A 13,672-nucleotide genomic window follows, 5' to 3' on the forward strand; every position below is an offset into this window, starting at 1 on the left:
AATTATTTGTTCTTAACTGACTTGCCTCGTTAAATAAAGGTTACATAAGTAATAAAAATTCATAAAAATGTGTCAAATGACATGGAAATACTACTTTATAGACTGGAAATTAGTCTAAGAAGGTACCTTAGCATAATGGCAGTGGTGTAACGTCCTTAAGTATTTTTGTTTTGTTTTGTACATTACTATTTATATTTTTGACAACTTTACTTTTACTTCACTACATTCCAAAAGAAAATACTATACTTTTTACTCCATAAATTGTCCCTGACACCCAAAAGTACTCGTTACATTCTGAATGCTTAGCAGCACAGGAAAATGGTCCAATTCACACAGTTCACATGACATCCCTACTCCCTCTGATCTGGCAGACTCACTAATCACTAAACACATACTTTTACTTTAATTACTTAAGTATATTTTAGTAATTACATTTACTTTTGATACTTAAGTATATTTAAAACCAAATACTTTTACTCAAGTTGTATTTTACTGGGTGACTTTCACTTGTCTCAGCCTCCAGTATTAATGCTGCAATAGTTTATGTGTCGGGGGGCTGTTATATCTGAAGTATTTCTCCTGTCTTATCCGGTGTCTGTATGCTCCCTCTAATTCTCTCTCTTTCTCTCTTTCTCTCTTTCTCTCTTCTCTCGGAGGACCTGAGCCCTAGGACCATGCCTCAGGACTACCTGGCCTGAAGTCTCCTTGCTGTCCCAAGTCCACCTGGTCATGCTGATGCTCCAGTTTCAACTGTTCTGCCTGCGGCTATGGAACCCTGACCTGTTCACTGGACATGCTACCTTGTCCCGGACCTGCTGTTTTTGACTCTCTCTCTCCACCGCACCTGCTGTCTCTAACTCTGAATGCTCGTCTATGAAAAGCCAACTGACATTTACTCCTGACGTGCTGACCTGTTGCACCCTCTACAACCACTATGATTATTATTATTTGACCCTGCTGGTCATCTATGAACATTTGAACATCTTGGCAATGTACTGTTATAATCTCCACCCCTCAGAGCCTGGTTCCTCTCTAGGTTTCTTCCTAGGTTCCTGCCTTTCTAGGGAGTTTTTCCTAGCCACCGTGCTCCTACATCTGCATTGCTTGCTGTTTGGGGTTTTAGGCGGGGTTTCTGTATACCACTTTGTGACATCGGCTGATGTAAAAAGGGCTTTATAAATACATTTGATTGATTTATTGATTGATTGACTTCAGTCATTTTCTATGAAGATATCTTTAATTTTACTCCAGTATGACAATTGAGTAATTTTTCCACCACTGCATAATGGAGTTGTATGGAGTGTTGGTCCCCTGGGGTCACACTGTCATGTATGGAGAATATTGGGACAAAGTGGGCTTGGCAGGCACTAGATGTAGTAGAGCCTGAGGCTCAGGCTGCATGCCACTTCCCATAGACACTGCAGGTAGGCTGGGATGAGACCTAGTGAAAGCATGGCTTCCTGGCTCAGAGGCAGACCTGGGTTCAAATAATATTGGATTTTTTTTTCTCAAATATTGTACCTGTGCTTGATTAACCTTTCCTGTTGGAATGCAAAGTCTCAAAAGTGCAAACCTCTAACATCTGGCGCTCCATGCAGACGCTCAAAGTATATGACAGATTTCAAATAGTATTTGAACCCAAGCCTCCTTAGAGGAGGTCTGAGGGGAGGATGAGCGACATGTAAGTCAAAAGAATGTGCCTGCGAGAGGCATTATATAAGGCTATTAAGCTGTCACTGTCTAGAAGGATGCAACCTTTGTTTGCGACCGCTGAAAATCAATTTTTCATGTTTGTTTCTGGCGAGGATGTAGCACTGTACTATGTCTCTCCTTTGTTAGAGAGCATGGGGAAATGTTTTTGCTCCTTCTTTTTTCTCTCACTCTCTTTTACAGAAAGATACACAATGAAAAATATGTAGCTTGCAAGCAACATTATGGTATAGCTTACGTATACCCACTGCCCCTTATTATATGTTGACGTGTGTGTCTGATTTCTATATAATTTGGGGTGTAATGTTTGGGTGTCTGTAAATTTAAGTACGTATTTGCACTGAGAATTCAAATGAACATACTGGGAGTCCAGTACACAAACCAGATGCTGATGTATTTTCAGGGCAATTAGGAAAGAACCATTCAGCCGAGTGAAGTTCAATCCAGTATTGTCTGAGTTCAAACCCTGCCAGCCGTAGTGTAGGTGAGAGGGAGTTGATGAGTGAGACAACCTCAGACTTCTGTGTCCTCCTAACTCCTATTTGTTGTCTCTCTGTGGACACCCAGTGCCGCTTCTAGCCTTTTGGGGGCCCCAAGCGAGATTTGGCCAGGGCTAGCAATTACCTAGCAATCCCCACAAAATGTAGCTGCCATGGGCTAATTGAGGGACTGACATAACAAGTGGAAAACTGCTGATGCACTACCTTGTGTGCTCTACTTTTCTAACTCTCAACAGTAAGTTGAGACCTTGACTGAGTTCCTTTTTTTGTGTGCGGGAGGTTGGGGCCCCCTGGATTGTGTGGGGCCCTACACGCAGCGCCTAGTCTGCGTATAGGAAGAGGCGGCTCTGTTGACATCTTCAGATGGAACTGAGATTCAGGCCAACCACTCAATAGAATTCTTACCATTTAAAAACAAATCTTTCCTCCTATTTGAAGATAGTACAAAATTACAATACAATCACTCCAGATTAATTTAAGATAGCATTATGTTTCCCTCTTCTCTATATACATCACTCTTATGTGCACACACACCACATGGGAAAATGGACTGTCTGACAGATAGCATTAAGCATTTAAAAGTCCCTGTCAACACACCCCTTTCATACACTTAAAAATACTATGTAACCTTATCATTTATATAACCATATCACTATAGATTAATTGTAGTTAGCATTGTTTGTTTGTTTTGAGCAATATGGTTCAGTTTGTAAAGTAAGTTCAAACCATGGGACAAAGCCTTATGTATGAGTTAAAGTGTATGAGTTCTAGAGATAAAGTGTGATCAGAAAAACACAATAAAACGTTGTAACAGTGGCAAGAGGGCTTTACGTTTGAGTGCTCTAGTGTGTTTCCTGTGATCCCTGTTGGGGGTGGATGGTTGCATGTCAACTCATGACCCTAAAAACAAAGCCGATGCCCCTTTTGCATGCACGACAACCACAATCTGTTCCTGCTGCTGTTCACGCTCTTTGCATGGAATAAATACGGCACCTTGTGAATCATGCAACCCGTAGCTCAGCAAACTGCACTGTTCGTCTTCACCAGAGGAGCGTAAAACAGCCCACAGCACGTCTGAGAGTGAAGCTCCGGCTGCTGCTGCAACCTATAAGTACAGCTGAAGGGTGGAGAGGAGTACACTACCTCCTCCTGATTCACTGGACATACATAATCATCTATTCAGGAATCCTACCTCCAGCTAGAGTTAGTGCGTGCTGGGCCTGGGACACTTGGGACCCTTGGGATGCTTTGTGTTGTTTTTGCAATACATTTCAAATTGGCTCAAGGCAATTATACACATAGACCTACCTTTGTTCAAGGCTTTCGAAATCAATGTCTGTTGTTTGGAATAAGGTGTTGTTCGTGTTCATATTGGACCATGTGAGTTGCATTTAGCTGTAATCAGCATATTAAAACCTTTCATTGCACTATGCCTACCATTTATCCTGCTTAGAGAACCTGTTTACCTCTACAGCCCAACACTTTTCATTGGCAAGGAAAAAACTGATCTCCAGCCCCTTGTGATCTCAATTTCCTGTGGTAGTACCAGTCACTGAGAATTTAAGGCATGTCACCGGCTTCAATGATTGGCCCAACGGTCTACAGCCAATGTCCTTCCTGCCACCAATTCATGACCCGTCAACCTCAATACTGCTACCAATCCAACAGCCACACAACACACAACGCAGAACAAATGCCCTGATGTCACAGTCAATCCAGGCATCCCATTCTGCTCTCATAACACTGCCATCCCATTTATCCTGGCATGAGGACAAGACAAATTATGGTATTCAGGAATAACAAGGTTTTTACTCTTTCCCCTGATACAGAAAATTAAGGATTGTATGCTTTCTACAAGATGAACTAACCAGTATTCACATTTTTGGTTGAATTTGAAATCTCTCTCAAATCCTTGTCGGAAATGTGTGTTTGTCGAGTGTATTGTCTTTACAGCTGAATGCCAACATCCCAAGTGATTGATTCTTCAATGGGAGAATGTAATTATGGTCTGTACCATCACAAAGCTCATAGAACAGCAGTAAGCACTGATGTCTCAGAGGAGATTTCATAAGGTCATTACTCGATAGCTGGGAATCTCGAGCTCAGAAAACATGTTCCCCTTTATTGTTGTTTAGAAATGTTTATGGGACAGACACACAACTGAAACATTCAGCATTACAGTCCTATATTAGTCCCATCTAATGTGTGTATCTATGCATTGTGTATCTGTGTACAAGGCCATCCCATTAAATTGGGTTTTGTGTAGTTTTAAATAGCACTCTCTGTAGTTTTAAATGGCGTTCTGTGTAGTTTTAAATGGTGCCCTGTTTAGTTTTAAATGGTGCCCTGTTTAGTTTTAAATGGCGCTCTGTGTAGGTTTAAATGGTGCTCCGTGTAGGTTTAAATGGCGCTCTGTATGGTTTTAAATGGTGCCGTGATGTGGCTTGCAAAAGTATTCATCCCCCTTGGCATTCTTCCTATTTTGTTTCATTACAACCTGTAATTTAAATGGATTTTTATTTGGATTGCATGTAATGGACAAACACAAAATAGTCCAAATTGGTGAAGTGACATGAAGAAAAAAAACTTGTTTAAAAGAATTATAGAAAAAAAACACGGAAAAGTGGTGCGTGCATATGTATTCACCACCTATTCTGAAAGGCCCAAGAATCTGCAACACCACTAAGCAAGTGGCACCACCAAGCAAGCGGCACCATGAAGACCAAGGAGCTCTCCAAACAGGTCAGGGACAAAGTTGTAGGGAAGTACAGATCAGGGTTGGGTTATAAAACAATATCAGGAACTTTGAACATCCCACGGAGCACCATTAAATCCATTATAAAAAAAAATGAAAGAATATGGCACCACAACAAACCTGCCAAGAGAGGGCCACCCACTAAAACTCACAGACCAGGCAAGGAGGGCATTAATCAGAGAGGCAATAAAGAGACCAAAGATAATCCTGAAGGAGCTGCAAAGCTCCGTAGCAGAGATTGGAGTATCTGTCCATAGGACCACTTTAAGCCGTTCACTCCACAGAGCTGGGCTTTACGGAAGAGTGGCCAGAAAAAAAACATTGATTAGAGAAAAAAATAAGCAAACACGTTTGGTGTTCGCCAAAAGGCATGTGGGAGACTCCCCAAACATATGGAAGAAGGTACTCTGGTCAGATGAGACTAAAATTTAGCTTTTTGGCCATCAAGGAAAACACTATGTCTGGCACAAACCCAACACCACCCATCACCCCGAGAACACCATCCCCACAGTGAAGCATGGTGGTGGCAGCATCATGCTGTGGGGATGTTTTTCATCGGCAGGGACTGGGAAACTGGTCAGAATTGAAAGAATGATGGATGGCGCTAAATACAGGGAAATTCTTGAGGGAAACCTGTTTCAGTCTTCCAGATTTGAGACTCGGACGGAGGTTCACCTTCCAGCAGGACAATGACCCTAAGCATACTGCTAAAGCAACACTCGAGTGGTTTAAGGGGAAACATTTAAATGTCTTGGAATGGCCTAGTCAAAGCCCAGACTGTAATCCAATTGAGAATCTGTGGTATGACTTAAAGATTGCTGTACACCAGCAGAACCCATCCAACTTGAAGGAGCTGGAGCAGTTTTGCCTTGAAGAATGGGCAAAAATCCCAGTGGCTAGATGTGCCAAGCTTATAGAGACATACCCTAAGAGACTTGCAGCTGTAATTGCTGCAAGAGGTGGCTCTACAAAGTATTGACTTTGGAGGGGTGAATAGTTATGCACGCTCAAGTTTTCAGTTTTTTGTCTTATTTCTTGCTTGTTTCACAAGAAAAAAGAGTTTGCATCTTCAAAGTGGTAGGCATGTTGTGTTAATCAAATGAAACAAACATCCAAAAAATGAATTTTAATTCCAGGTTTTAAGGCAACAAAACAGGAAAAATGCCAAAGGGGGTGAATACTTTCGCAAGCCACTGTATGTGATATCAACAGAGATGTATATTTTCTGGGTGACCTAAATATTGACTGGCTTTCATTAAAAACTTCTTTAGGATCGGTGTCCCGTCCACGGGACGGTTTAGCTAACATAGGCTAATGCAATTAGCATGAGCTTGTAAGAAACAAAAAATACTCCTAGGACATAGACATATCTGATATGGGCAGAAAGCTTAAATTCTTGTTAATCTAACTGCACTGTCCAATTTACAGTAGCTATTAGAGTGAAAGAATACCATGCTATTGTTTGAAGAGAGTGCACAATTATGAACTTCAAAAATGTATGAATAAACCAATTAGCCACATTTGGGCAGTCTTGATACAACATTTTGTATAGATGTGCAAGATTTCACTGGATCACTCTAAAACTTTGCAAATACAGTTCTGCCATCTAGTGGCCAAAGTCTAAATTGCGCCTGGGCTAGAATAATCTATTATGGCCTTTCTCTTGCAGATGATGGTACAAAAAAAATACAAAAAATATTTTTTTCTTTGTACTATCTTTTACCAGATCTAATGTGTTATATTGTTCTACATTCCTTTCACATTTCCACAAACTTCAAAGTGTTTCCATTCGCAGACCAGCTGGCTGGTGTGTTTACGGACATATTCAATCAATCCTTATCCCAGTCTGCTGTTCCCACATGCTTCAAGAGGGCCACCATTGTTCCTGTTCCCAAGAAAGCTAAGATAACTGAGCTCAATGACTACCGCCCCGTAGCACTCACTTCCGTCATCATGAAGTGCTTTGAGAGACTAGTGAAGGACCATATCACCTCCACCCTACCTGAAACCCTAGACCCACTCCAATTTGCTTACCTCCCCAATAGGTCCACAGAAGACGTAATCGCAATCACACTGCACACTGCCCTAACCCATCTGGACAAGAGGAATACCTATGTAAGAATGCTGTTCATCGACTACACCTCAGCATTTATTATCCTGGACTTCCTGACAGGCCGCCCCCAGGTGGTGAGGGTAGGTAACAACACTGGGACCCCACAAGGGTGAGTTCTCAGCCTCTCCTGTACTCCCTGTTCACCCACGACTGCGTGGCCATGCACGCCTCCAACTCAATCATCAAGTTTGCAGATGACACTACAGTGGTAGGCTTGAATACCAACAACGACGAGACGGCCTACAGGGAGGAGGTGTGGGCCCTCGGAGTGTGGTGTCAGGAAAATAACCTCACACTCAATGTCAACAAAGCAAATGAGATGATTGTGGACTTCAGGAAACAGCAGAGGGAGCAGCCCGCTATCTACATCGACGGGGCAATAGTGGAGAGGGTGGAAAGTTTAAGTTCCTCGGCGTACACATCATGGACAAACTGAAATGGTCCACCCACACAGACAGCGTGGTGAAGAAGGCGCAGCAGCGCCTCTTCAACCTCAGGAGGCTGAAGAAATTCGTCTGTCAACAAAAACACTCACAAACTTTTACAGATGCAAAATTGAGAGCATCCTGTCGGGCTGTATCACCGCCTGGTACGGCAACTGCACCGCCCATAACCGTAAGGCTCTCCAGAGGGTAGTGAGGTCTGCACAACGCATCACCGGGGGCAAACTACCTGCCCTCCAGGACACCTACACCACCCGATGTCACAGGAAGGCCAAAAAGATCATCAAGGACAACAACCACCCGAGCCACTGCCTGTTCACAGTCTTCCAGAGATTTGAGACTGGGATTAAGGTTCACCTTCCAGCAGGACAATGACTAGATGTGCCAAGTTTATAGAGACATACCCCAAGAGACTTGCAGCTGTAATTGCTGCAAAAGGTGGCTCTACAAAGTTTTGACTTTGTGGGGTTGAATAGTTATGCACGCTCAAGTTTTCAGTTTTTTTGTTTTATTTCTTGTTTGTTTCACAAGAAAAAATATTTTGCATCTTCAAAGTGGTAGGCATGTTGTGTAAATGAAATGATACAAACCTCCAAAAAATAAATTTTAATTCCAGGTTGTAAGGCAACAAAATGGGAAAAATGCCAAGTGGGGTGAATACTTTCTCAAGCCACTGTACTAATATGACATCCATGTTGTGTTACTCCTCCATCATTGCTTTATGATTGGAGCAGCTAGACCAATCAATCTTTTCAGGAAAGCCTATGATCAGGGGCATCTAAACAACAAAGACTCACAAGAGAGCAGTAACTCCAATCAGGCTCCCAGCTTTCTCCAAATACATCTCACTAAAGTGGAAAAGAACAAAACCCAATAAGCATTTAGTCTATTGTATGTTGTGCTGACATTACATTCACCCAAGAAAAACATATAATTAACACACAAAATGTACTTTTAGTATTCTAAAAATACAGTAGGAGGATGTACTGTATAAAACCTTTGAAATTGTGCATTCGAGGCTATATTGTGACACAGTGTCTTTTGAACCAGTCATTATTGCTGCCTCAGTAGCCTCTGTAGGCACCAGGACACGAACATGGAATGTTCTAATGCCCTGGGATTTGGTTGGGCTGTATTAAAGACTAAAAGTTGCACTCCGCATCAATGAAAGAAATTATGCTTAGTCATATTTCAAGTATTTATTCGTTTTATCACATTTTATGTTATATATTTATTTAAAAAAACAAATATTCTTGTAATGCCCTGGCATTTGGTTGGGCTGTATTTGTCCACATGTTATAATGCCCTGGGATTTGGTTGGGCTGTATTTGTCCACATGTTATAATGCCCTGGGATTTGGTTGGGCTGCATTTGTCCACATGTTATAATGCCCTGGGATTTGGTTGGGCTGTATTTGTCCACATGTTATAATGCCCTGGGATTTGGTTGGGCTGCATTTTTCCACATGTTATAATGCATTGGGATTTGGTTGGGCTGCATTTGTCCACATTTGATAGCACATACTATATCATACTCACGTGTGACTGAGCGATGAAACAAAGGTGGTGTAGCGAGAATTACTGTCCTGACACTGACATCAAATGTTGAATACAAGAAGCAGTTGACCTGCTTTATCACTACTAGGGCGTTGGAAATAGAACAGCCACTGAAGAGTGCTGCACGTTCAGTTAAAAGCACTGGCACAGCTTTCTTTGCAAAGCCTTGACAAGATTCACTATGCAGCTTTTGAATGATTCTCTCCTATGTATACTTCCATTCACAATATCCATAACTCAGGCCTCCTGAAAACAAAAGTACCGGTAGTCCAATTTCAATTCAGCACAATTTCATAAAGATTGTAATCACCCGAACCAAAAGGAGGAGAATCGTTTGTTGGTAAATTAACTCATAAATCAGCATGAGAGTTATTGGGGCTGAGGTGGACCCAAGAGTAAATATTTCCGCCAGATCCTGCAAACTGTAGCTCAAAATGAATAAACACACAGTCTTGCCACGTTGGTTTGGACTTTTGAAGCAAACCCTCTGTACACAAAAGACAAATGTAACACAGTGCAATGTGCATGCTAGTTAGCTAATGGGTGATTAGTCATAGCTAATTAGCCTGTCATCCATTAGAAAATAATGGCTTTGTCAAAAGAAGCCCCCACAGACACCACACGCACCATAACCTTTTCTAAAGTGGTTAGCAGGTTGAAGTTTATTGGGATGTCTTGTCCTGGAGGCAGAACTTAGTGACTTCCGCTAGATGGGCCAACTGGCTATATTGTAAGAATGTATGACAACAGAAGTTCACTTTTTGGGCTTAATTTAAGGTCAGGGTTAGGTATTAGGGTTAGCAATGTGGTTAAGGTTTGGGTTAAGGTTAGGGTTAAAGTTAGGTTTAAAATCAGATTGTATGACTTAGTGGCTGTACCAGCTAGTGACCACTCTGCAGAGCTGCCTCCAGAACAAGATTCATGACGAAAAACACTAACCTGCAAGAGGTTAGGGAAAGTTGGTCATTTTTTTCAGTGACTATTTACAAAGAACACACAAAGTTCTACATAGAATATATACGTATATTGCCCAAGCCCTCCTCCCTATCTTGTTTTGTTCTAGTAAACAACCATTACTCTGTAACGCAATTATCCATACAAAGGCTATAAAAAGGGACAAAACCTTTTGCAATGTTCCATTAGACCTACATTTACACAGCTCAAAAGTGGAACAAAGCAGAGGTAGAAGTGGAGGAGGGTGTTGTTGATGACTCACCAATCATGTGAATGGAAGTCCTTCCAGGCCGTGTCACATGGTGCTGCTGTAGCTGTATGGTCTCATAGAAGGTGGCCTGGCAGAGCTGGATGGCCGTCCCACTGACCCAGAGGACCAGGCAAAGTAGCCAGGACATGACAGCACACATCTGCTATAGCGGGGGGGAGGGGCACAGTCAATGTCATAGGTCATCATGTCACACACAGAAACACACACGCAAGCACAGATGCACTCATGACCAAATGAAAGCACACACACACGCACACACACACACAGAAACACACAGAGATAACCAGGTCCTGGCACATTGACCCAATGAACTTCCACATAAACCTCATAATAAACAGTGTATCATTCAGCGTGATAATCAACTGCTCATTTGTGATCTTTTTATTCCTGCCCTATTTTGTCCGTCAGCCACGGCACAGCAGCAAATGTGGAATGGTCCCTGGAGACTTATTCCATGCAGCTGAGATTTCCCCTGACAGGCTGAATCCCCCTCTTCAACTCCTGACTATCTCTTCTTGCCTGCCTTTAAACCAAAATTAGAAATAAAAAAGATAAGATTTCTCTCCTGGTTCGCAGGCAGTTAGCTGCCAACTCTTTTCTATGGGTGTCTTTTGGATGTCACAAGGCTGTGAAAGTGACAGAACCATAATGGGAATCAACAATCATGTAATGTCTCTCACAAAGCTGTTTAGATAAGACACATACAGATCCTAGGTTAAGGTTAGGGTTGGGTTGAGAATGAGTCAATATTTTAAATAATTGCCTCTGTAAAAATATATTGACATCAACAAACGTTTTGGTGATAGCATTAAATTGTGATTGTATTCAACAGATTACAAATGTATTCATTTTTAGTGAAGCTTGTGAAAGAGAAAATAGCTTTTGGGCAGGTGTCTTTGTCATGTAATTAGATTCAGTTTCAGTGTTGTTTTTTTCTCAGTTATAATCGAAATTATTACCACCGTCAACATATCTTTACGTCAACATACTAGAGGTGTTGCCTGCAAGCAGTGTTTCTGTTCAACAAATTACAAAATGTGAATTTCTTTCAAGGAGCATGTCAACGGAAAATGTGCTTTTATGCAGGTGTCTTTAATAGGTAATGAGATTTTGTATTAGATTAGGTTTTAGATATTTTTTTGAATGTAGCGTACTGTGTCTGTGTGAAATTTGACTAGAGTGTGTTTCCGCCTTGGATTGGCTTTCAATGATAGTGCTTCAGAGAAAAAAAATGTAGCTGGCCTTTTGTTATTCATTCCACATGTCCTACAGTATAGGTATAGGATCTTCATTTGAGCCAGTTTGCTACAACAATAAAAAATTCCTGCAGTAACAGGAAATGTAATTATTATGTGGATTATAATTAATGAACATTTTTGTAGGGGTTGCTAAATTTTTCATAAGGGAAAATCAAGACTGAAATGTCTAAGTCCAAATGAAAAACTTCAGAAGCCTTTTAAAACCTTAAATACATTACAAGTGTTACATTTCCTGCATTGCAGGAGAAACTCTCCTTCAACAGGGTGATCACATTAAGATCCTATCGTAGTTCAGCCTAGATATTAAAGTCTCTGTTTTCCCTGTTTAAAGGACCTTACGTCTGTTAAAAGGTGGCATAGTCTGCAAAACACATGACATGTATTTTCTTTCTGATGCACTATCGATGTTCTCGTGTGTGTTCATGTACAGTAAAGCACTGTACATAACATAATTGGTCCAGAAAATTTCCAAAAAACTGTCAGTACATTTAATAGTTCAATACATTATGTATTTCAACAGACTGGATGTAACCTTTGGAATAAATCAGCCTTGGGATAAAAGAGGAACACGAAATCCACAAGATTATGCAAACAGTAAATATTGTAAAAGTAATGTTACTACAAATAGCAAGCAAAAGTATGTCATAAAAACAGAGCACAGTACTTTTAAGGAATTTACTCAACGCATAACTACGTACAAACTCACTTAAATCTTTATGAACAAGTTAAACATATAAGTGATGCAGATTTTATGAAACTGTCTCCATATTTGTTCATTTAAAGTCCCTTGGGTACAGTTTTATTTCTACTTCCATCGAAACACTAAACATCTCTTTCTCCTTTATACAGTAAATCTCCTACCTGAGTAAAGATCCTGGTAATCCTGGTAGAGTAAATAATTGTTCTATCACATTATCTTAAATCCATCCATCCCAAAGCTGATGTGAATCCCGCCACAACTTTATCCTTGATTTAGGTGAAGAGACTACCAAACTCCTCTGACACTTCACGGCTTGCCTTTCTTCACTTTGTCTGAGGACGACCAACGGCAATGAGCACAGAGACTGAAACAGATTTAGAGCCTTGCCATTTCCTCCTTTGAAATATCACTGTATTCCCTCGAGGAGACCCTGGCACTGACACAGAATAGATTTGCCTCTTTGCGTTTACAGGCACATACAGAGTGATCCTTAATTAACTGCTGTAGAATCTCCCCTCTCGCTCTCTCTTTCTCTCTTTCTCTTTCTCTCTCGCTCTGTCCGTCTGCGTCCTCCTCCCATTGACAGGCAGTCTCTGAGCACACGTTCTAGCTCTGTCCCCCTCAGCGAGCACTAAGTAATGACTGTTCCTCTACAGCCTGCCTGAGTGTAAAGACTATCAGGTCTTAAAGCAAGATTGCCCCAGTATCACACTGAAACGGCAAGGTACCTTATGGTCAGTCCTGATTATCAGCCTCTTACCATTGGAAATCAACACAGGTGGTCTCACATAGGAACACCCACTTAAGAACACCTATAGACACTTACATAGATTATATTTACCTAGTACATCTTACACAGATTTTTTGATGCACTTCTCCCCACAGCATAACATGGTAATATGACACGCAAGTGGGTGCAAACAAACCAGGCTACATTTCATGTAGGGCAATTCCACGCAAAGAGAGTGATGATGAGACTCAGATTTTCACTTTAAAATGTATGTCAAAAAATGTCAAACAATGATTGAAAAGTTGAACAAACCATAAAACTCTATGCACATGGGCTACTTTTGACAATTTCCACTGAATATTTTACCAAAACACATTTACTTGAAGAACGGTGCAGATGCAACGTTGTGCTGTGATGGTTTGTGCTGTTGTTGTGCCATCATTTTGTCACCAAACTTTGCATCTGCATAGAGTTGGCTGTTTTGTTTAACTTTGTAATCATTGGTTTTTGTTTGGCATTCATTTTGTGAAAAATCTAAGTCTCAGTATCACTCTGTTACCATCTAATTGCCCTGTACATTTCATATGCTTGATCCTCTTCATGGTGACTGCAGATAATATATATTCATAACCAAATCGCCACCCAATAGAAATAAGAAGTTTAAAGAAGAGAGCTGAAATC

The 13,672-nt window shown here is 41.1% G+C and overlaps 1 protein-coding gene across 2 annotated transcripts in view; it reads right to left on the reverse strand.

The window, feature by feature from the left end:
* The window catches only part of LOC106572407 (chemokine-like protein TAFA-1), a 45,300-nt gene extending 32,420 nt beyond the window's left edge, over positions 1–12,880 (reverse strand). The window contains exons 1-2 of one of the 2 annotated variants that reach the window (XM_014146546.2): positions 12,423–12,880; positions 10,294–10,441 (exon numbers count right to left, since the gene is read on the reverse strand). In XM_014146546.2, the coding sequence (XP_014002021.1) occupies positions 10,294–10,441 (148 nt within the window). In that variant the 5' untranslated portion in view covers positions 12,423–12,880. Of the gene's footprint in view, positions 1–10,293; positions 10,445–12,422 lie in introns of both variants that reach the window. The other variant, XM_014146545.2, reaches the window with a different exon arrangement.
* Between the last annotated feature and the right edge of the window lie 792 nt (positions 12,881–13,672).

This window comes from Salmo salar, chromosome ssa15 (assembly GCF_905237065.1).
Source record: "Salmo salar chromosome ssa15, Ssal_v3.1, whole genome shotgun sequence".
In the NCBI taxonomy this organism is placed as follows: Eukaryota; Metazoa; Chordata; class Actinopteri; order Salmoniformes; family Salmonidae; genus Salmo; species Salmo salar.